The following is a 23,969-nucleotide window of genomic DNA, read 5'->3' as shown; positions in this document are numbered from 1 at the left end:
CTAGTAGCTGCTTCCCATTTAGCTCAAACTCAAATTCCTTAAGAAAGGCACCTCATCTTTTGATGGCTTCCACGAAAGGATATAAACACACACTCTGAGGAAAAGTGTTTATTAAAGGCCTCCCACTGCCCTGAAACTGTAGAGAATTATCATTTAAGTACAGATTTACTACATTGGTTGAAGGACTAAACCTATCATATATTTGAACTCCAAGTAGATCCCAAGTTTGTGCTTAGGAGTATGAATATTTCACCTTAAATACACACCCACACCCACACCCACACACCACACACACAACATCTAAGAGGGATAGGGAACCTGTGGCCCTGTAGATGCCTGGCCCTCCAGACGTTGTTGGACTCCAACTCCCATGCAACCAGCATGGCCAATGATCAGGGATGATGGGAGTTGTTGTTCTCCATCCTGATTAAATGGCATGGAGAGCCTTTACAGGGCGGTGAAAATCACACAGTACTGTACTTAGATGTACAGGTGAAACTTGGAAAATTAGAATATCGCCGAAAAGTGATTTATTTCAGTAACGCAACTTAAAAGGTGAACCAATATATGAGATAGATGCATGACATGCAAAGCAAGATATGTCAAGCCTTTATTTGTTGTAATTGTAATTATTTGTTGTTAGGCGGGTCAATTATAAATGGAATAAGTTGCATTACTGAAATAAATGCACTTTTCGACGATATTCTAATTTTCCAAGTTTCACCTGTAAGATCTTTTTCTTTCCTAGACTTCAATTATTTCTGATTTACTCAAGGAACTATGATGGGTTAAATCCATGAACTTCAGCTGGACTAGGTTGTTAACTGGAATTCATACCCTTGTTCAAGGACCTGATGTTTGACTGTGGCAAGGTATCCCTCCCTACTCTTCAGTCCTCCCCAATAATATGAATAAGAGACATGACAACCAATATTTGGGTGAAATTAGGCCACAACTTTATTGACAACAGATGTAAGACGTTTGGCATATACATTGGGTAGACCCAACAAAAAGTGGCTGCAGAGAAAGCCAGGGGCTATGTTATATACTGGAGGAGCAGGCTAAGCCTGCCCACCATGGCCCATGCCAGCTCATAATTCACTGATTAAGCAAGCGGGTGGGACCAATGATCCTGGCAGCAAACTGGACCCAGAGGCTTCCTTTCCTGCCTGGGAAACAGGCTACTTCTCACATCGGATCCCAACACACAGGGAAATGCCAGCCCGCAATGGCACCCACCAAAGAGGGTGAGCGGACTTCTTGATATTAAGGGACCACGTAAACTAACCCAAACTGGATCATGAATCAGGTCCACTAACATAGCTGCACAAATGGGTTGTAGGCTGGGTCTGCAGTTTCAGTATTTGGTATTGTGCAGATAGTTCCTATGAACATTTGCATGTTACTTGCAACTTATCAATTTTGACAACACTGATCACCTATGAGAGCGGTTGAGGACAGCCTAAGCTTTGATTCATCAGCCAAGACTCCTTTGCCAATGTGTAAATTTCACTTTTATTTTGTCTAAAGGTACAGGTGCCTTTGGTTATATTAATTTATATTTCCAACATTCTGATTTTGAGTTTCTGCTATTGAAAGTGGCAGTCATCCACCTATTAAAGTTAATTTTATGGTGCCTATTTTTAATACCAGATTGATTTGTTTGTTCTCCTTTTTGCTTCAAACCATGTACAAAAGAAAGAAAGAAAGAAAGAAAGAAAGAAAGAAAGAAAGAAAAAGAAAGGTTGTGGGTGGGTTGGCAAATTAACCATGGAGTTCCAGGTCAAATGTCAGTCGGCAGGATGAAGAAACCTACCCACAACTTTTGTGGTTAGGAACTTAATGCTCCTGTAAATCTGACGGATTTATTCCAATGATTTTTTAATACAGGTCAAATATTTGCCTGGGCTATTATATAATGCTTCTAGATCTTTTGAGAAAGGGTACAAAATGGTTTAGCCAAAAGTGTAAAGGTGAAGGTAAAGGGGCCCCTGAACATCAGGTCCAGTTGTGTCTGGGGTTGCGGCACTCATCTCGCTCTATAGGCCGAGGGAGCCGGCGTTTGTCCACAGACAGCTTCCGGGTCATGTAGCCAGCATGACAAAGCTGCTTCTGGCGAACCAGAGCAGCGCATGGAAACGCCGTTTACCTTCCCGCCGGAGTGGTCCCTATTTATCTACTTGCACTTTAATGTGCTTTCGAACTGCTAGGTGGGCAGGAGCTGGGACCGAGCAACGGGAACTCACCCCATTGCAGGGATTTGAACCGCCGACCTAGACTCTGTGGTTTAACCCACAGCGCCAAAAGTGTAAGACTGCTAAAAGATCAGTTGAACAATCTTTAAGGAGATTACACCTTCCGATTTAGGGGAAGCTGAAGAAGCTTCAATAGAAGGAAAGATGATTAAACGCTTGCAATAAGCTAAATGCATATCTGAAAAGAAACTGAAAGAAATAGCACTAGGCTGTAGAGCTTTATCAGATCATCAGTCATGGAGATGAGGAACAAGAGTCTAATTGCATATGGAGAAAACATTTTCAAAGCTTTTAAAAATGCCCTGGATTTTAATGAGGATCTAGTAGACTTACTTGACCTCTAGCAGTGGATTTCAGAGAAGAAGCTTGTTAAACTTCTGGAATCTTTAGCATACAATAAGACCCTGGAGGTGGAGGAAGATAGTATTCCCACTGAATTATTCAAAGATCATCTGGAGACTGGTGGCTTCCTATGAATGCTGAAGATTTTGACGTTATAAATTACTCTGGAAATATACCATAGGGTGGGAATATGAAGATCATGGTCATCATCTTTAAGAAAGGAGATGAAAAGACCAACCCAGCTATTAATGTGTTGTCAGCCTAATTTGTATTAATGGCAAAGTCATTTTCCTTCCTTAGAGGCTAGAAGGTTTTGACTGCGGCAAACAATATACTGTAAACCTCCCTGTGATAACTTAATTAAATAAAATATAAATAAATAAACAGCAAAGCAAGGATTGTGTCAGATTTCTTGATTCAGGATTTTTTTTTTTTCATTTCAGGTAATCTTTTGCAAACCTTCCTGTTTTAAGAAGGGCAGTGAATATGCAGACTTTGAGACCCTGAAGGCTCCATAAATTGGTTCTATCAATTAAGAGTGTAGGCTAAATTCTTCGCTAGACTGTTCATTAAAAAGCACTAGATTAATCAAAGCACTTTAAGCTGCTGCTAATTGTTGTATTTGTTAAATGAAGACTGGCTTCTTCAGATTAGTCAACAAAGCATACTGTGGCCACCAGAGGAATTGAACAGGGCTATATCTGGTGGTCTCCCCTCCTATTTTAATTGTTGTATAAATGGTGTTATTCTTAATTTAAGCAATGAGAATCCCCCACACTCTATTGGCCTAGGAAAATATCATTTCTGTTATATGAATTCTCTCTCTCTCTCTGCCCATGTGAACCTGAGATGTTTGTGGGTTGCACAAAGAAACATTTGAAATAAGACTAATTAGCCATCACTTGTTAAAGGACACAGACACAGATCACTTTTTTCTTTCTTAGATTTCTGGTAACCTGAAAACATGTTTGGACAACTGGCAGTTGGATAATTTGACATGTTAGCTCTTATTGCTATTTGGGGATTCTTCCCCACTCTCTGAAACAAATGGTTGATGGGAGCATCTTCAGCTTTCTGGAGAGAAGGCAAAAGAGGAATAAATGGCAATTTAAGAAGTTCTCCAGAATAGGCTTCATTCTGAGATCTCAGTACTGTATTTGAAATATCTCCTTGCTAAGCAGAACTGCTGGTCAAACCAGCAAAATATTAAATATCTGTTTGCCAAAAGGGAGAGAAATATATTGGAGAAAAAAGTGGCCTCTTTTGCATTTGCAGCTACAGATATCTCACAAATTGTTTTAAATGAGCATATGATGGATTGTTTTCATGGAAAAAAGATATTGCACCTCCTTTCATTATAACTTTATAAATTATTCTAATTTTATTACAACTGCTTCTTTAGTTCTAACCAAATGGTCAGAATAAACAGGCTGAACTGAACCTCTTACCTCAGTAAAAGAAGTTTAATGACTGAAAAGTGGATGAAATATTTACAGCGGCTTTCAAAGGGCGGAATTGCTCTCTAAATTAGACACCAGAATTGAAATGTTTCTGTGTTTAAATATTTACGGGTTATTTTTAGACCTGCCGTTTCCCGTGGGCAATAATATTAGGAAGAAAATTGTGACATTTAGAGCTGAAGTTGTACTTGGAGCTAGATGTTGTTTATATGATATGAGTCAGTATCAAGTAATTTACATTTGATGCTATTTGTTCTTCTGCAGGCAGTAATCTTTCATTTCTTTGGGAGGGCACTAGCATTTCCACAGGCTCAAGGAAAATGTCAATGTTTTCTTGAATGACACCGTCTAAGGTTTCAAAAGTGGCCGCCTGTTTTTCCCCCTGTACGTAGTCAAATGCCTTTCACCTTTTAAGTTGAAAGAGAGTGCTGAACTTGGGAACGGTGCCTCTGAAATGTCTTCAAAGGTCCCAGTTGTTCTTTGGCTGTAATATTTACACTTATTGAAATATTAATACTTTAATGATGAAAAGGTGGTTCCCAATATAGCACTTCCTTTGAATAGTTAAACGCCACATGAGGCAGAGAGAAACAACCTTGCCTAGAAATAAAAAATGCAAGGAAAGCCTGTCATAAGTTAGCAGCTTTCTTCTGAGGCTGTTTATTGAGTAGCCTCGCTCTGGGTGCCTCTGGGTGTGGGGTGACTTTGCTTGCTGGGATGGGGACCAGAGAATGATGGAGGAGGCATGTTTGTGTCCCGTCCCTCCGCCGTGATCTCTTACAGGGTGATGGTGTCCCACAAGATTTTGCATGCGTGCCAAGACAATAAAAGGCCTTGCCCACGTGTGTCTGGGGCCATTTTGCCGCTAGTGAGCTTCCTGCCCACCCCCTGTGTTATACTGGTTTATTTGGGTCACTGGTTGATAGGGCCAGAAAGAATCCCTCCCCAACCTTAATTGGCCCCGTGGTGGTTATAGTTGTTTGTTTGTTTGTTGTTATGTTGTTTACTTGTCCCATGGTGATGTAAGGCTTACTTTTGTTAGGTGGTGTTGGGACTTGTGCGTCATGACGGAAATGACATTGGGCAGGATCAACATAGTAAACGGGGGGTCCCTAATGGGCCCAGGGGGAAGATGGGCCGTGACACATCCTAGGCTCAGTTTAGAGGCTGGCTTCTCTCACCCTCATAACCCATTGAGGGTCCCTAAGAGTCAGAAGAATCTGCTTCTGTATGCGACTGTGGCAGTTCGGATGTTATTCGCCCCCAAATGGAAAACGGAGGAAATATTGGAGAAGGAGGAATGGCATCTTAAGATGTTGGAGTATGTAGAGTTAGCATACTCTAGCAGAATAAGAGATCAAGATGATAGAATATATAAGGAAGATTGGAAAATATTTGTAGACTATTTTAAAAGTCACTGTAAACAGGTTAGCAGGATAGCCTAATAACACAAAAAGTTTCCATTATCCTGAATCTTATTGCTCCAGAAGGTTACATATTACTTAATAATCCATTTCACAAGAAATACACTATCTTGTTGTCTGCACTCTCTGGTTCTCACCATATATGTAAGCTTAACCATGTATACTACAGTGGAACCTCGGTTTATGACTACCTCCGTTTACGAAAACCTCCATTTACAAACGCCGCAGACCCGGAAGTGTTTACATCCGGGTTCCGCGGCACCGAATACACAGACGTGATCTGCGCAGCTCGCGCATGCGCAGAAGTGAACTGCGCAGTGCGTGCATGCGCAGAAGCGCTCTATTGGCGCTTTGCGCACGCGCAGAAGCGTGCCTTCGGCAAGCAAATACCTCTGTGAGTGAATGCCTCCGCGGAATGGATTGCATTCGCAAACCGAAGTACCACTGTATGTCCCAGATTTTTGTTATCCCTTCTCTGTTTGCTTGCTTGTTTTAAAGGGGAAGTTTTGATGGAAAGCAAGACCTATATATATTAGGGATGTGTGCCAGGCTTGAGTCCAAAGGGGTATATTTGGAGGAACTCAGGCATCAGGCTAGCATAAATTACAATTTCAGGATACATGTAGGCAGTTCTTGTTTTTTTGAACAATGGCTCTGACCACTGATCATACTGGCTGGGGCTTATGTCTGGTGGACCACAGGTCCCCCACTCCATGTTCTACACACAAATGCGCACCCTGAGACAATTCATTTCACAGATGCTGCCTCTTCATTAGCATTCTAAAATGGCTGGACACTGCAGCTATTGTGAATTACACCTCCATGCAGTTTTGTATAAAACTTACTTACCTTAACTTGGGTGGTGCGTAAGTATAAATAAAAGTATAGGTAAACTATAAATAAAGGAGATATACTGGCATATTGTTTCTCAAATGAACTCTAATGCATATACAATATATTACTATGCTTTGGAACTTGTGAGATAAAGGTTAGATTAGGACACACTTTTTTTTAAAAAAAAACTTAACAAAACCACCTCTCTGAAATCTGGCTTTCCTTACCTCTTACAAATTTGCAAGGTGATTAAATGGAACCTTAAGGACATGCAGAGAGTTACCATGCAAACGTGTAATGCGCATGGACCTGATTTGCTCAAGAGGATTTATTAAGCAGCTTTCCATTAAGAGAAAGCTACGGATGCACAAAGTCAACTAACTCAGTCTTCCAGTAAAATTGGTCCTTCTAAAGGGGCTCACTGACAGGAAAGAAAAATGAAGTCCTATATTTAGAAAGAGAAAGAAAGACAGGTAAGACATATGTTTCAGCAATGAAGCTTTCCTTCACTGTCTCACTACGATGGCTCCATGAGATCACTTTGCTAATTCTGGATTGATAAGGAAACCCAATAACATTTTTTTTAAAGAATGGTTTGATTTTCTGATGAGATTGCTCAGAGAGATTGAGCTAAATGCTTTATGCTGGAAGTCTCTAATAGACAATGACTATTGAAATCCACCAAGGTGACTTGTAGCCCAATGACTTGCTGGGGGCTTGATGATGCATCTGTTTTGCAGCACCAGGCAAACACCAAATCCCAGGAGATTCATTGACTGGACTCTGGTGGACCATCATTAGTGAGTGGTGGCCTGTTTGTTACTTGATGGATTACAAATTCTGTGTCCCTTTATTAAACCCAATAGATGGCAACCATATCTCTGTGTTATTCTGTCTAGAGAGAATCTTCTCTTATGCCGCCATTTTTCCTTACTTTGCATTTGGTTCACTGATTCATGTCCACACAGCCATAGCCAACTTGACTTATAGTGATCTGTGGCTGTCTGTACGCAACTTGCCTGATGCCTGAGTTCCTCCAAATATACCCCATTTGGCTCAAGCCTGGCACACATCCCTAATATATATAGGTCTTGCTTTCCATCAAAACTTCCCCTTTTAAAACAAACAAGCAAACAGTGAATGGATAACTAAAATCTGGGGCATAGTCCACATGGTTAAGCTTACACACACGGTGAGAACCAGAAAGTGCAGACAACAAGATAGTGTATTTCTTGTGAAATGGAGTCTTAAGTAATAAGTAACTTTCTGGAGCAATAAAATTTAGGATAATGGAAACTCATTTGTGTTACTTGGAAGCTTATGGAGATAATTTATTATGTTCAGCTTTGGTTTGAAAATTTGCTGCTATATGTTTTAGTTAGCTCTTTCTATTTTGTTTTTACATGGCATCTGTTGTTATACTTTGTTATGCTCTAAATAAGGTAAAGGTAAAGGGACCCCTGACCATTAGGTCCAGTCGTGACCGACTCTGGGGTTGCGCGCTCATCTCGCATTATTGGCCGAGGGAGCCGGCGTATAGCTTCCAGGTCATGTGGCCAGCATGACAAAGCCGCTTCTGGCAAACCAGAGCAGCACATGGAAACGCCGTTTACCTTCCCGCTGTAGCGGTTCCTATTTATCTACTTGCATTTTGACGTGCTTTCGAACTGCTAGGTTGGCAGGAATGCTATAAATAAATATATGTAAATAACAATAAGAAAACGGAAAACACCACCACCACTCATTTTATTTTGCAGGTTTAACATGTATCAGTTGGTGGTATATTGAAATGATAGTGCATCATGTTGATGGGTAGTTTTCTCACTGATCTGCCTCTGTTGGCTGATCATTTCTGCATCTCACAGTAACAGCTAAGGCAAAATTCTACTATTATAGTCCACTTGAACAGAGATTGCTGAGGAGCAAAGCATTGTGGGCTGCACCTCCATCCTTCCCTTGGCTTTTTCAACAAGGATCTTTGTGGCAGCAATGGTTAACTGGGAGCATCCTCCAGGGCATATTGTGTTACTGCATACTGTAAAATGTATTCCTCAGATGCTAGGGTCAGCGCCTAATAGCAGAAGGTAGCAAGAAGTAGGTAGAAATTGATGGAGCTCAGCTTCCGAAGTGCTTGGGCTTGCATCCTTGAAGAGTCACTTGTAATATAAGTAAGTTTGTTTTTCCCATCAATATTTAATCCTGGCTTTCGTTGGTTTCTTGCCAAAGATGGGGGCAACAATATGGATGGATGTCAAATGAAAATTGACAGATCTCTCAAGGACACCCTTATTTTTTGTTTGCTTTTGCAATTTAATGGGGCTCTGGTGCATAATTCAAGTTAGAATGTGTCAGCATCTCCCTGCTTCCCCCCCCCCCAAAGGTGGACTGGTCAGCTTTATAAATCCATTCAGCATCCATTCAGGCCTTGTTAAGCTTTCTCTAGAAAGTCTTTGCCATTTTGGATTGATGCATGAAAAACCAAGAAGAATCCACATCATAGGAAATGTGAACTGATGTTTGTGTGGACATGTATAAGGTTAGGTTGCAGTTTTAAAGGTAAAGGTAAAGGTACCCCTGACCATTAGGTCCAGTCGTGGACGACTCTGGGTTGCAGTGCTCATCTCGCTCTATAGGCTGAGTGAGCCGGCATTCGTCCGCAGACAGCTTCCGGGTCATGTGGCCAGCATGACTAAGCCGCTTCTGGTGAACCAGAGCAGCGCACAGAAATGCCGTTTACCTTCCCGCTGTAGCGGTAGAGAGGGCAAAAATATGGAATGGAAGCTATGGAAACCCCACTACTATGTGGTAACAGATGAGATAGTGTTGATGGGGATTGATAGAGTGTCAATACTGAGATAGATGTAACAGAGAACCAATAGAAAGACCCCAGGAGCTAAAGAAAGGGGTCCTCCAGATAGCCTGTTTATTAAACATTCATCCTCATTTGCTTGCACAAAACTTACACAGAGGTAAGATTACAGCCAGATTTGGCTGAGCATAATAATAATAATAATAATAATAATAATAATAATAATAATAATAAATAAATAATTTATTATTTATACCCCACCCATTTGGCTGGGTTCCCCCAGCCACTCTGGGCGGCTCCCAAAATAATAATAATAATAATAATAATAATCCTATATAATAATGTCCATGTTGTCCCTGCGTCCAGATGTCCCGTGTGTCCCTGGGTCACTGCGCATGTGCCCCAGGGATACAGGGATTGGACAGCAGAGACTGCGCGCGCGCACTCTCCCCCCACTCTGCCTCCTCCAACCGCCGCTCCCGCCGGAGCGGCGGTTGGAGGAGGCGGGGGGGGGGGAAGAGTGCGCGCGTCCTTCCTGTCGGCGGCTGGGGGAGAGGAAGGAAGGAGGAGAAAGCGCCGCTTTCTCCTCCTCCGTTCCTGTCCCCCTGCCGCCGACAGCAAGGACGGGTCCCAGGGTTCGGAGAAGCGCTGCGCAAGCGCTTCTCCGAACCCTGGGATGTCTGCTTCCTGTCGGCGGCTGCGGGAGAGGAACGGAGAAGGAGAAAGCAGCGCTTTCTCCTCCTCCGTTCCTGTCCCCCTGCCGCCGACAGCAAGGACGGGTCCCAGGGTTCGGAGAAGCGCTGCGCAAGCGCTTCTCCGAACCCTGGGATATCTGCTTCCTGTCGGCGGCTGCGGGAGAGGAACGGAGAAGGAAAAAGCAGCGCTTTCTCCTCCTCCGTTCCTGTCCCCCTGCCGCCGACAGCAAGGACAGGTCCCAGGGTTCGGAGAAGCGCTGCGCAAGCGCTTCTCCGAACCCCAGGATTCTAGCGCCCGTTATTGAACGGGCTGAAAACCACTAGTAATAATAATAATAATAATCCTATATAATAATGTCCATGTTGTCCCTGCGTCCAGATGTCCCGTGTGTCCCTGGGTCACTGCGCATGTGCCCCAGGGATACAGGGATTGGACAGCAGAGACTGCGCGCGCGCACTCTCCCCCCACTCTGCCTCCTCCAACCGCCGCTCCCGCCGGGGTGGAGGCCGGCGAAGGCCTCCTCACAACCCTCCCTGGCCGTGAGGAGCGGCGGTTGGAGGAGGCGGGGGGGGGAGAGTGCGCGCGTCCTTCCTGTCGGCGGCTGGGGGAGAGGAAGGAAGGAGGAGAAAGCGCCGCTTTCTCCTCCTCCGTTCCTGTCCCCCTGCCGCCGACAGTAAGGACGGGTCCCAGGGTTCGGAGAAGCGCTGCGCAAGCGCTTCTCCGAACCCCGGGATGTCTGCTTCCTGTCGGCGGCTGGGAGAGAGGAACGGAGGAGGAGAAAGCAGCGCTTTCTCCTCCTCCGTTCCTGTCCCCCTGCCGCCGACAGTAAGGACAGGTCCCAGGGTTCGGAGAAGCGCTGCGCAAGCGCTTCTCCAAACCCCAGGATGTCTCCTTGCTGTCGGCGGCTGGGAGAGAGGAACGGAGGAGGAGAAAGCAGCGCTTTCTCCTCCTCCGTTCCTGTCCCCCTGCCGCCGACAGCAAGGACAGGTCCCAGGGTTCGGAGAAGCGCTGCACAAGCGCTTCTCCAAACCCCAGGATGTCTCCTTGCTGTCGGCGGCTGGGAGAGAGGAACGGAGGAGGAGAAAGCAGCGCTTTCTCCTCCTCCGTTCCTGTCCCCCTGCCGCCGACAGTAAGGACAGGTCCCAGGGTTCGGAGAAGCGCTGCGCAAGCGCTTCTCCAAACCCCAGGATGTCTCCTTGCTGTCGGCGGCTGGGAGAGAGGAACGGAGGAGGAGAAAGCAGCGCTTTCTCCTCCTCCGTTCCTGTCCCCCTGCCGCCGACAGCAAGGACAGGTCCCAGGGTTCGGAGAAGCGCTGCGCAAGCGCTTCTCCGAACCCCGGGATGTCTGCTTCCTGTCGGCGGCTGGGAGAGAGGAACGGAGGAGGAGAAAGCAGCGCTTTCTCCTCCTCCGTTCCTGTCCCCCTGCCGCCGACAGTAAGGACAGGTCCCAGGGTTCGGAGAAGCGCTGCGCAAGCGCTTCTCCAAACCCCAGGATGTCTCCTTGCTGTCGGCGGCTGGGAGAGAGGAACGGAGGAGGAGAAAGCAGCGCTTTCTCCTCCTCCGTTCCTGTCCCCCTGCCGCCGACAGCAAGGACAGGTCCCAGGGTTCGGAGAAGCGCTGCACAAGCGCTTCTCCAAACCCCAGGATGTCTCCTTGCTGTCGGCGGCTGGGAGAGAGGAACGGAGGAGGAGAAAGCAGCGCTTTCTCCTCCTCCGTTCCTGTCCCCCTGCCGCCGACAGTAAGGACAGGTCCCAGGGTTCGGAGAAGCGCTGCGCAAGCGCTTCTCCAAACCCCAGGATGTCTCCTTGCTGTCGGCGGCTGGGAGAGAGGAACGGAGGAGGAGAAAGCAGCGCTTTCTCCTCCTCCGTTCCTGTCCCCCTGCCGCCGACAGCAAGGACAGGTCCCAGGGTTCGGAGAAGCGCTGCACAAGCGCTTCTCCAAACCCCAGGATGTCTCCTTGCTGTCGGCGGCTGGGAGAGAGGAACGGAGGAGGAGAAAGCAGCGCTTTCTCCTCCTCCGTTCCTGTCCCCCTGCCGCCGACAGTAAGGACAGGTCCCAGGGTTCGGAGAAGCGCTGCGCAAGCGCTTCTCCAAACCCCAGGATGTTCTAGCGCCCGTTATTGAACGGGCTGAAATACACTAGTAATAATAATAAATACGCAATAAAACATCAAACATCAAAAACTTCTCTAAACAGGGCTGCCTTCAGATGTCTTGTCAGGTAGTGGTTTATTTCCTTGACATCTGATGGGAGGGCATTCCACAGGGTGGGTGCCACTACTGAGAAGGCCATCTGCCTGGTTCATTCTGTATGGTTTGTGGGGAGGTTATATGACAATGAGCATTCATCCTAACTGCTTGCAGGGTGTTTGCAATCTTCTCACTAATCATTTGTTCATTCTGTACATTTCATTGCATTTTCCTAACTTCAGAAAGTGTGTTTCTTTTTTCAAGTAGATTTGTTACATTCCACAAAATACTGGCAATTGAGAGGTGCCCTAATATAAACCTAATGAGGATTGAGAAAACAGGGTTCTTTCTTCAAACCAGATTCCACATGCCAACATTACCACCATCCGCAACTATGATTGAAATGCACCAAGCCATCCGGTGCAGAAAGCCATCCCTTCTAACTGTTTACACTCTGATTCATCAAACAAGTATGAATAATCTCCAGTGGTGACATTACAGTGTAATTAGCCCTTTCAATCCAAGAATGATGCTATCATACGAGTGACCTAATGTCACAGAAAGATTCCGGTCTCTGCCAGTGTGAGACTTTGCCCTTCATTGGAATACATTTCACAGGAACATCTTTCTAATTTGTTTTTCAGTGATTTGAAACAGTTACAAGATTTATTTGAAAATGTGGCATAGTTTGCAAAATCATCCATTTTGTATCATGGTCCAAATCTGTAACAAGTCAATAAAAATGTTGCCTGGAGCAGAATTATATTTCATATGTTACTCTGAGGCAAGGGTTATTATATATATATTGTGTACAATTTCTAGCACAATGGAGCTTTGATTCCCGATTGAGTTTTAGAGTCTGGTTTTTCTTCCACATCTAATCTTACTAAAATTAAGTGGTTTCCCCTCTCCCTTTTCTCTCCCCTTTTTGGATTATGCTGTTTGAATGTTTACTCATCTAGATGACCTATTTCTCCCTGCAAATACAGCTAACCAATTTATTCAGAATGCTACTTTGGAGGATAATGAGGGCATTCAGGTTTATATTAATGACTGCTCAAGGTCATCTGTTTGGAACAGATCAGCCATAGCATGTAAAAGTTCAATGATCATATTGCATGATGGTCAATAATTTTATTTTATTATTCTTGCTATTATGAAAACACCCATCATAAAACGATAATTTCCTTTTTATGGGAGCTTGGGTGGTACATTTCAGCACTGATAAATTTTTGTGGTACATTTAAGCTGCTGAAAAGGGGCCCACACTTTGGCCCAAGCCGATTCTTATTTTGTTTGCCTTTTGTAGTTTCTCAGCACAGTTGAACCAAAATGGTGAAATGGAGGTCAGGAGTCAGGTGTAAGAAAATAGCTTGTGATTCCAGGAAGTGATGGTGGGCAGGCACAGAGAGAAAGTTCATAGATGTACCTTCCTCAGATGAAAATAGGGACATTTCTCACTCCCCTCCACAACTGACCCTTCCTCAATCCCCCATTTTAGTATAGGCTTTGCTACCCCCCCCATTCTCCCCAAAACAACTCTGGCTAGGTATGCGTAACTTCAGTAGGCATTTACTTTGTGAGATGGAAGAAATCACATTGTAGGGAAACACACACACACACGATGCAGCTACTTTAATCATATGGTTTAGTAAATTTTAGTATTTAATAATATTATTTTTCAGAGACTGTAGTTTTTCTTAATAGATTAAAATGCTTCCATATTTACATTTTTATTGCACATTCTTCTATAGAGAAGACACCAAGAATGAGAAACATATCAAAGTAGAAATAAGATATTGTGGAGAATTACAATTTTAATAAGAATGCAAATTAAGGTGAGATTTGCTACATTTTGCAAAGCTGGAAAAATGGCAAGATTAAAATGATCATTAGTTCTGACCACTAACTACTATTTGATATGTTTCTTACAGGAGATGGTCTCAATGGTTTCGCTACTTATGACAGTGAAGTAGAGATCAGATCGAGGGCAGAATCATATACTCCAGTACTGCTGGCTAAGGGCTGTGGGATCTACCGCGAGCCCTGCTAAATCCGCCGACCAGAGGATTTCCCCTAATTGGTGAGTTCACTTTACCTGGTAAGAAATAGGGAAATATAACATTAATTTGGCGCTGTATTTTAAAAAGAGCTTATCCCTTCATTTAGATAGGAGAGCCATCATGGTGTAGTGCTTCGGTTCTCAGATTAGGACCTGGGAACCCAAAGTTCAAATCCCCACATGGCTATGAAGGTTGAGTGGCCTTTGGCAAGACACCTCTCTCAGCCTAAACTGTCTCCCAGGTTTGTTGTGAAGTTAAAATGGGGAGCAGAACCGCGTAGGCCACCGTGAGTTCCTTGGAGGAAAGCTGGAATATAAATGTAGTAAATAAAAAAGCAAAGAAATCGGGGATCCTGTACATTTTGGATCCACTTCAGAGCAGTTCTCTTTACCCTCCCTCTGAAGACTGCAGCAACTGAAAAAGTGTTTTATTTGCAATAAGCTCCTCTATCATTTCCATGTCGTACAGTGGGGCTTCTCTAGTAGTCATTCATTTAGACAAAGTTTACATTGGCCCAGTCTTCTGGAACTGTGTCTAGGCAGAAACTACCTGCCATGCCTAATGTGATAGGTAACACCCAGTTACAGAGCACTTGTGCTCAATAAAGCCTCAATAGAGCATATTTGTTCTATTTTTCACTTCCAGCTGGATTTCCCTTGGGGAGAGATAAACCCATGCGTAAGAGTTTAAATGGATGGAAGGTTTTTGTTTTGTTTTTATAAATATAAATTCAAATTTCTAAATGAGATACAGACTTGTGGGAGGTTCTTAATTGGAAGACCTTAGAAATGTATGAAATCAAGTGATACTGTCTTACTTCTTGGTAGAATGGTCTGAATTAAGTTCACTATGTTTTCTGTTTAATTTGCAGTGAAAAATTTCAGTGCTCCAACTAGGACTGGGCCTTCCATTTAAAACACTCTTGCACCACTTTAACAGCTATGGTTTCCTCCATAACTGCAGTTTGTTAAGGGTGCCGAGGATTGTGAAGAGACCCCCTAGTTCCCTTCATAGTGCAGGCGTTTCTCCCCCTCCCACACTTATGCATGACACTGGGAAATAAATAGTGGTGCCTCGCTAGACGAATGCCCTGTAAGACGAATTTTCCGCTATACGAATAGGTTTTGCGATCGGAGGTTGCCTCGCAAGACGATGAGATTTTTTATGGCCACCGCTTCATCTTGCGAAATGTGGTCATAAAAACCTCCGATTGCAAAACCTAGGCGCATTCGTCTAGCAAAGGGGAATGAGCTGCAGCACAGGAAGAAGGCAAAGGAAGATCAGCTGATAGGCGCTGACAGCTGTCACCGCCTCTCAGCTGATCTTCCTTTGCCTTCTTCCTGCGCTGCAGTTCGTTCCCCTTTGTGTTCCGCTGGTCTCTGCCGGTGAGGGGCAACTGGCAGAGACCAGCGGAATACAAAGGGCTGTAGCGCGGGAAGAAGGGGGGGAAGTGGAGGAACTGATCCGTTCCCCCACTTCTCCCCCCACTACCACACCATGGACACCCGGGAGCATCAGACGGGGCTTCGGAGAAGCACTGCGCCTCTCCGAAGCCCCGTCCGTTGTCGGCTTTGTGCCAGGCAGCAGTGGGAGAAGGGGAGGAGCCGCTTCTCCCGCCGCCACCTGGCACACAGCTGCTTCCCTTGGCAGCCGTCGTCTGAAGCCAGGCAGCGGCTGCCAAGGGAAGTGAAACCGGCTTTGTGCCAGGCGGCGGCGGGAGAAGCAGAGGAACCGCTTCTCCCGCCGCCGCCCGGCACAAAGTGGTGGCTGCTGCCGAGGGAAGGCGGCTTTGGCTTGGCGGCGGGAAGAAGGGAGGAATTCCTCCCCTTCATCCCGCCACCGCCAAGCCAGTCAGCAGCGGGGGCTTTTCGCCGTTTGCATTCCCCCAAGGGGGAGGCAAACAATGAAAAGCCGCCTCCCGCATCACACTTCGGCTGGGGGACTGGCTGGGCGACAGCGGGAAGAAGGGTAGGAATTCCTCCCCTTCTTCCCGCTGTCACCCAGCCAGTCCCCAAGCCGAAGGCAGTGAGCTGCAGGAGTTGTTCGTCATTTGCCTCCCCCTTGGGGGAACGCAAACGACGAAAAGCCCCCGCTGCTGACTGCCTTCTCGGGGAAGGCAAGTGGGTGGGCTACATGTCCCCCGCTTGCCTTCCCTGAGAAAGCCGGGGTGCCTGGGGGCGCCTCCACTACGCCTGTCACCTGCTGAGCGGCTTCAGGCCGCTATCCTGAGGCGTGTGTGTGCCTCTGGAGAGCGGCCTGAAGCCACTCAACAGCTGACAGGTGGCGGCGACGGCGACCGGAGGCTAAGCGCACCTCCCTGGGCAAAGAGACCCGCGTCTATGGCGGCGGGTCTCTTTGCCCGGGGTGCGCTGAGCCGCCGCCGCTTCGCTGTGAGGGAGCGATGGCGGCGCCTGGAGGCTAAGCGCACCTCCCCGGGCAAAGAGACCCGCGTCTATGGCGGCGGGTCTCTTTTCCCGGGGTGCACTGAGCCGCCGCCGACGCTTTGCCCCCTCACAGCAAAGAGACCCGCCCGGCGCCCCTACGATCCCCCGCTGTGTGTTGGGCGGGATGGGGGGGGGAGGCAGGATCTTTCCTGTCTTCCCCCCCCATCCTGCCTGTCACACAGCGGGGATTGTAGAGGGCTTGACATCCGGCTCCCCCCCCCACCGCCCGACACTGCGGGGATGGGACAAGGCTTCTCAAGCCTCGTCCGATCCCCGGGCAGTGTGTGTGTGGGAAAGCAGAGCCAAATTCCTCCCCTTCTTCCCGCTGTCGCCCAGCCAGTCCCTCAGCCGAAGGCAGTCAGCAGCGGGGGCTTTTCGCCGTTTGCATTCCCCCAAGGGGGAGGCAAACGACGAAAAGCCCCCTCCCGCGCCGCACTTCCGCTCAGGGACTGGCTTGGCAGCAGCGGGAAGAAGGGGAGGAATTTGGCTCCCTCCCCCAATGCGCTTTGGCTCGGGGAAGCAGGCAGGGAGATAGCAACAATCCGGGAAGCTGCGGGCTGTTGCCGTCTCCCTGCCTGCTTCTCCGAGCCATAGTGCATTGGGGGACAGATCCGAACATCGGTGGGCGCTGTTTGCCGGGGTTGACAAGCCCCGGCAAGCAGCGCCCCCCATCTTCGTGTGACAGGCGGTGGGGAAGGCAGGCAGGCAGGCAAGAGAGCAAGCACCTGCCTGCCTTCCCCGCCGCCAGTCCCCTGGAGCCCATAGGAACACATTAATTAAGTTTCAATGCATTCCTATGGGAAACCGGGACTCGCTAGACGAAGAATTCGTTACACGAATTGACCCGTGGAACGAATTAATTTCGTCTAGCGAGGCACCACTGTCTTTAATTCAAACCCAGAAATGGCAGAAGAGAGCTGGAGAGTCCTCATGGCTTGCAAGGAGATACTCCCTGGAGCCTGGAATGGATGTCAGTGGTGGTGGAGGAGACCTGAGGCTTTGTTTCGGCTGCTCAGCAACCCCACCTAACAGCTGACACATAGGGTAGCGCAGTCAGAACCACTTTCCCACACATCCTTCAGACTCCACCCAGCCCAAGAGCTTTAACTCAGTATATTTTGGTCAGGATTGGGGACCAAATCCAGCATTGGGGGGCTTTAAAAGAGAATGCTCCCTGCTTTAAGGGATTTCAGTTATGCGCATGAAGGCGAGGAACATTACCCCCACATAAGTGGGGGGGATGCCTGTACTACAACTCTCAGAGTTCCCTGAGAAGAGAGATGGGTTGATAAAACTGCTATGGAAATTACAGTGGTGCCTCGCTAGACGAATGCCCTGTTAGACGATTTTTTTGCTTAACGAAGAGATTTTGCAATTGGAGGTTGCCTCGCAAGACGACGAGGTTTTCTATGGCCACCGCTTTGTCTTGCGAAGCGTGGCCATAAAAACCTCCAATCACAAAACCTACAGGGCATTCCTCTAGCAAAAGGGGAACCAGCTGTAGCGTGAGAAGAAGGCAAAGGAAGATGAGCTGTCAGCGCTTCTCACCTTCCTTTGCCTTCTTCCTGTGCTACAGCTGGTTCCCCTTTGTGTTCTGCTGGTCTCTGCCGGTTGCCGCGAGCAGTGAGGGGCAACCGGCAGAGACCAGCGGAACACTAGCGCGGGAGGACCCTCGTCCAATCCCGGCTCTGTTGGGCGGTGTGGGGGAAAGGCGGAGGAACAATCCTCCGCCTTTTCCCCACCCCGCCTGTCACATGAAGATTGGCGGGCGCTGCTTGCGGGGCTTGTCAACCCCGCAAGCAGTGTCCGCCACTCTTCGGCTCTGTCCCCTAGAGTTGAAGAGTGGAGGGCGCTGCTTGCCGGGGTTGACAAGCCCCGGCAAGCAGCGCCCGCCGATCTTCATGTGACAGGCGGTGGGGAAGGCAGGCAGGCAAGAGAGCAAGTGCCTGCCTGCCTTCCCCACCGCCAGTCCCCCAGAGCCCATAGGAATGCATTGATTAAGTTTCAATGCATTCCTATGGGAAACCGGGACTCGCTAGACGAATTTTTTGGAGGATGAATTGAGTCCTGGAACGAATTAAATTCGTCTAGCGAGGTACCACTGTATAGCTCTGTGAAGGAAACAGGGGGTCTCCCATTGACAAATCACACCCTTGACAAACTACAGCTCCCATGATTCTTTGGGGGAAGTCATAGCTGGAACATAAAGATGGCTGATCGCCGAAGAATAGTGCTGGAGGAGACTCTTGAGAGTCCCATGGACTGCAAGAAGATCAAACCTATCCATTCTGAAGGAAATCAGCCCTGAGTGCTCACTGGAAGGACAGATCCTGAAGCTGAGGCTCCAATACTTTGGCCATCTCATGAGAAGAGAAGACTCCCTGGAAAAGACCCTGATGCTGGGAAAGATGGAGGGCACAAGGAGAAGAGGATGAGATGGTTGGACAGTGTTCTCGAAGCTACTAACATGAGTCTAACCAAACTGTGGGAGGCAGTGGAAGACAGGAGTGACTGGCGTGCTCTGGTCCATGGGGTCACGAAGAGTCAGACACGGCTAAATGACTAAGCAACACCAACAACATAGCTGTTAAAGTAGTAAAAGAGAGCTTTAGTATGGGTGGACCCTAGGGGTAAAAAAAGTGGCTAAAACAGACTATAGTTTCAATTTTACAACTCAGCCAACTGCTTGGATTAGAACTTAAATGTACGTGAACACCACTTTAGACTCATCAAATGGATGTGTTAAAAAAAATTGTTAACCTCAAAGATGCTACTGGCACATGCTGTAGTTTTCAAATCATGCCATATAAAAAGCCCTGCAATCCCCAGAGTGTTGATCCTTTTAAGAGCATTCCTGTGACAGGAGTTTTCCTAATTCACCATCAGGACTCAGTGGGAGCCACTGTGGCTTTGAAATATGTCAGGCACATTTGTAAGTAGATGAGACCAGCTAATATTCATAAAATAAATGTCTCTGGCATATATGGCTGTCTGGCTTTGTGACAGATCTGTATGAAAGCCAATTCAGAAGTACATATATATATATATATATATATATATATATATATATATATATAATTGCATATATATGTATGCTTATAAACCACTTCAAGGCTTTTTGACAAGGAAGCGGTATATAAATTGTGTTAATAAATGTATGTATGTATCATATCATATAGTGTCTAATTCCTTTAGCACACAATTTCCTATGAAATAATGACATGTTTGAGCAACTAACGGCATACAATTGAGGCAGGGAAGGAGCTAGGCCATTCTTCACAGATTATCACAAAAACCATGCAATGATAATTCACACAAAACATCTTGTACTTCCATTTAAATGGAAACTATTGCTTATAATAGGGGCAGTGCTCGATGGTTCAGAATATGATGTTCTGTGGGGAAAAGCCATGTGGTCTACAAACTTTAAAAAAGCAGGGAGGAGTAAACCAAACAAGAACTTTTTAATGTGCAAACACTGGTTTAGGACACCAAGATGAAAAAATGCGAACCTGTGTGCCCTGAATGATATCATTTCTATGCTTGCATTATTCAAGCGATCTTATTATTCCTTTTCTCTGCTAACTAGACATACATATATCTGGGCATGCCCCCATAAATTAAACCTATAAATTCTAGTAGTTTCACACATAAAACTCTTTAGTAGAGCTGAAACGAACTAGTCATTTCATATGCATGAAAAACATTTCAGAATTCATGAATGTGAATAAATACATCCACTCAGTTTGCATAGCTGGTGGAGGAGAAGAATTCATGTTCTTTGCTTTTTAAAGCTTTACAACTTTGCTCTTTGGGCATTGTCTATGATTTCTTCATCCTTGGACAAGGCTCAGCCATTTGTTTTTAATTATTTTAAAAATACATCACAGATAAGAAAAGAAACAAAGACACTGGTCCAGGTAAAAGTAAATTTCAAATAGTAAATTGCTTTCAGAGGGACTTGGGCTGCTATAATAGGCACATTTTTCTTTACCTGAACAATCTGGGTTAATATGCATAGGCTTGAAGCTATTGGTTGCATATATTTTACCTGCATTAGAGCTGATGGGTTATAGCCAGTAGAGATGGACAAATCAGTTAATTTTGGTTTCTTGTTTTTCCTACCTTAAATTCAATTACATTTCTGCATACAATCACTACTTGGGAGCAATTTCAAAGACATGCTTTAGAATGCAGTCATGGTGCTGCTCCAAAAGCTAAAAGAATGAGGCAGCCCTCAGACCATGCTGTGAGTAAAGTACAGGTCCAGGCATATCTCAGGCCAATGATCATGTGGCTTAATATTCAGATCAATATTCTGATCTGTGAATGGAAGGTTTGCTCCAGACACAGAGCAAACTGGAATCTTCCTCATCCCTACACAGGGTCTGTAAGTGACAGGGAGGAGGAGAATACCCCCTGCTTTCAAAATGCTAGACTCCATCTTGATACAGACATACAGAGCTCATGTTCCAGGTCAGAAACACATCCTTACATACTGGCATTCGAATTTCCTCGCAAAATGTTAGAACTCTGCTTTTATAGTGGCTTCATTTGTTAATGATCGCTTCAACTGAACCATATGATCACAAGATTTAGTAATACAGTATGTTAATTGCATTTTAGTGAGGAAATGGTCTTTAACCACAAAGATGCATTATTGATGTGACTGGGTAACCCATAAATCATTGGCTTGCAGATGGGTGTTTTGTTCTTTCTGTGCAATGTGTCCCAATAGGGAAAGCTTGATCTGTTTAATTTCATCTTTGAAGAATCCATCACTTCATATTAAATTAGCAGACTGTTACTGACAATGCATGGCTGTAGGACTTGCCGTGACATATTGATCCATCTAACATACTTCAGAGTCATTTATAACTTTTAGATGGTGCTTAGCTTGAATGAGCTTTTCAGTCTACCAAGTGCAGCAGATATTTCATTACACAACATTAGTTTTAAGTCCTAGGAGTTATTCGCAAGGTACTTTTTGCTACCGATCAGCTTAGGCTCAGTAGCAGTCGGTGGGGCAGGGTGGGATGAGGCTAGGCTACTTAGCAGGCTTCCCTAATGCCAGGGTTCCTTCGGGTTACCAAGAAAGGGTGGGTGCTGCTTTTGCCACTGAATTCTCAGGAGGACCCACTGATCACCCTGCTGCTAATCCGAAATAACAGTACCGTCACACAGGCTCTGCCCTCTTCTCAGTGATGTGCCTGGCACCTGCCATTTTAATTTCCTCACTCCTGGGTGACACTATATCGAGGGTCCAGAGGGATTGTGAGAACATTTAAAATGGACAGTGCAAACATCAGCGATTGACTCCCCCCCCCCCTGATGGTGCATCATCCTGCCCCTCTTAAAGTCAGGTATGGTAAGGGGCCAAGGGGCCAAGCTGGGAGGGTGCAGCAGTGAAGCCCACCACGTAGGGTTGCCAGACTCAATAGAGGACAGGATTTCTGTGCCTTTAATTGCCCTGCTCTCTTTTGAGTCTGGAAACCTTAAAGAGAAACCAGCAGACCCTTTGCTTAGAAATTAAACAAAGGGTCTGCTGGTTTCCCTTTAAGGTTTCCAGACTCAAAAGAGAGCAGGGCAATTGAAGGCACAGAAGTCCTGTCCTCTATTGAGTCTGGCAACCCTACCACCACACTTCAATTTCATATACAAGCTTTGCCATGTATAATATATTTCATATCAATGCAGTGTATGGATATGCTCTGAAAAAGACCTACAGTTGAAGCATGTGGGACATTTATTGTTTGCATTAATGCCTTGGGAATTCGTTTGTGATATTCCTAGCAGAGCTGGGAAATCCCTTTTGAGCCTGGTCATAGCTAAACAACCCCTAAACATATCTTGTGCACAGCCCACCACACGACTCAGTTTTGCCCTATCCTGGCCAACCTCATAAAGGCATCCTTATGCAGCTCATACACGGCACATAGAGGGCAAGCATTATAACATAAAAGCATGTTGTTAGATATGTCAGCAAAGGTCTATTGGTACGCCAACTATTGAGCTGGGATTGGATCTTGATGCAGGTGCAAGGACTCTATTGTGATGTGGTCCACAGGTGTCTGGGTTCCAATGGCTAGTGCTAGGAGATCTCATTAGACTGGGCTATTCAACTGGGCATGACACTTTCAGCGGGAAAATGTTTCTGTATAGCAACAGACTGTGTATGAGAATCCTAACTCTCTCCTTCAATGTGACAGATGGCCAGGGCTGTCAAGCTGACAACACAGAAACATTTGAACAGTCCTGCTGGGTCTGACCAATGTCCATTGAATCCAGGATTCTGTTCCAGCAGAAACCAGCCAGATGCCTCTGGAAGCATACACATCGGACACAAAGATAGTTGCCATGCCTAGCATCTGGTTGTTGAAGGCATACTATCTCCGTAAATGGAGCTTCATTCATTGAGCTTCCAAGTTGATAGGTTGATCTCCCATTAATTTATCCAACTCTTTAAAAAAAAATATGCACTAAGGGCCATCACTGCAGCTTGTAGCAGTAATTTCAGTAAGTTAATTGTTTCCCGGGGAAGTATTTTCTCTTATTCTGCGGGGAGGGAAGCTATGACCCTGTTGGACTCTAACTCCTATCAGCCCTGGCAGTCATGATGGCAGTTGCATAATGTGAGGGCTACTAAAGGCAATGGCTGCCCACTACTTTTCAGTACTGTGCTTGTTATATTGACCCATGTTCCACATTTATTGATGTAGGAAAGGGCTGTACTGAACCCCTAAACCTTCAGACCAGAAAGTTCATTGTTATCGCATTGTACCTACCTGCAGATGTTTGCACGATATCAGAGGTATTTCTGAGGCCCATGAAGTCAAACTGATAGAGTCTCCAGGATTTCTGGTCTGCAGCTTCTACTGAGTTTTTTCTCCATCTATAAATCATTTCTTCTTGAGGATAGCCATCTGTAAATTAAAAGATTATTTTAATCAAATGCATGGTAAACATTCCACGATGTTAAACTTTTGCATTAGATTCGTGTCACACTTTTCATATAACTTCGGAATAAATTTTAATACCTTAGGCTGCAATCCTATGCTCCATTGAATTCAATGTGACTTACTTTTGAGTAGAGATGTACAAGATTTCACAGATTTGCAATGCATGTCTACTTGGTGATGTTTCCTCCCTTTTTAAGTGGGTTTATAGATATGCAGCCTTAATGGCTCTTCAACATTTTTTTTTTAACCATAATTTTTATTGTTTCTTCATAAATAAACATAATCAAATATTCTTACATAATCACAACTTAAGTTGAAAAATATATCCCTGATTATACCTTTTTAGGGATATCTCCTTTAATTACAACATATTTTACATTTGTTCTGCCGAACACGGCTTCCCCTTTCTCCCATCCTTGGTTTTATTAATCAGGTTTTTACGACTTGCGCTCATATAAAACAGATTCTTATTAGTGTTCTTACATCTTATCATCC

The 23,969-nt window shown here is 45.6% G+C and overlaps 1 protein-coding gene across 1 annotated transcript in view; it reads right to left on the bottom strand.

Moving 5' to 3' along the window:
• The window catches only part of GABRG3 (gamma-aminobutyric acid type A receptor subunit gamma3), a 309,032-nt gene that overhangs the window by 14,683 nt on the left and 270,380 nt on the right, over positions 1-23,969 (bottom strand). Inside the window, exon 6 of the mRNA XM_035115137.2 lies at positions 23,301-23,438. Within this exon, the coding sequence (XP_034971028.1) occupies positions 23,301-23,438 (138 nt within the window). The remainder of the gene's footprint in view (positions 1-23,300; positions 23,439-23,969) is intronic.

Source organism: Zootoca vivipara, chromosome 4 (genome assembly GCF_963506605.1).
Source record: "Zootoca vivipara chromosome 4, rZooViv1.1, whole genome shotgun sequence".
Classification (NCBI taxonomy): domain Eukaryota; kingdom Metazoa; phylum Chordata; class Lepidosauria; order Squamata; family Lacertidae; genus Zootoca; species Zootoca vivipara.
Note: the sequence above shows the minus strand (reverse complement) of the source record. Positions and strands in the feature narration are given on the sequence as shown.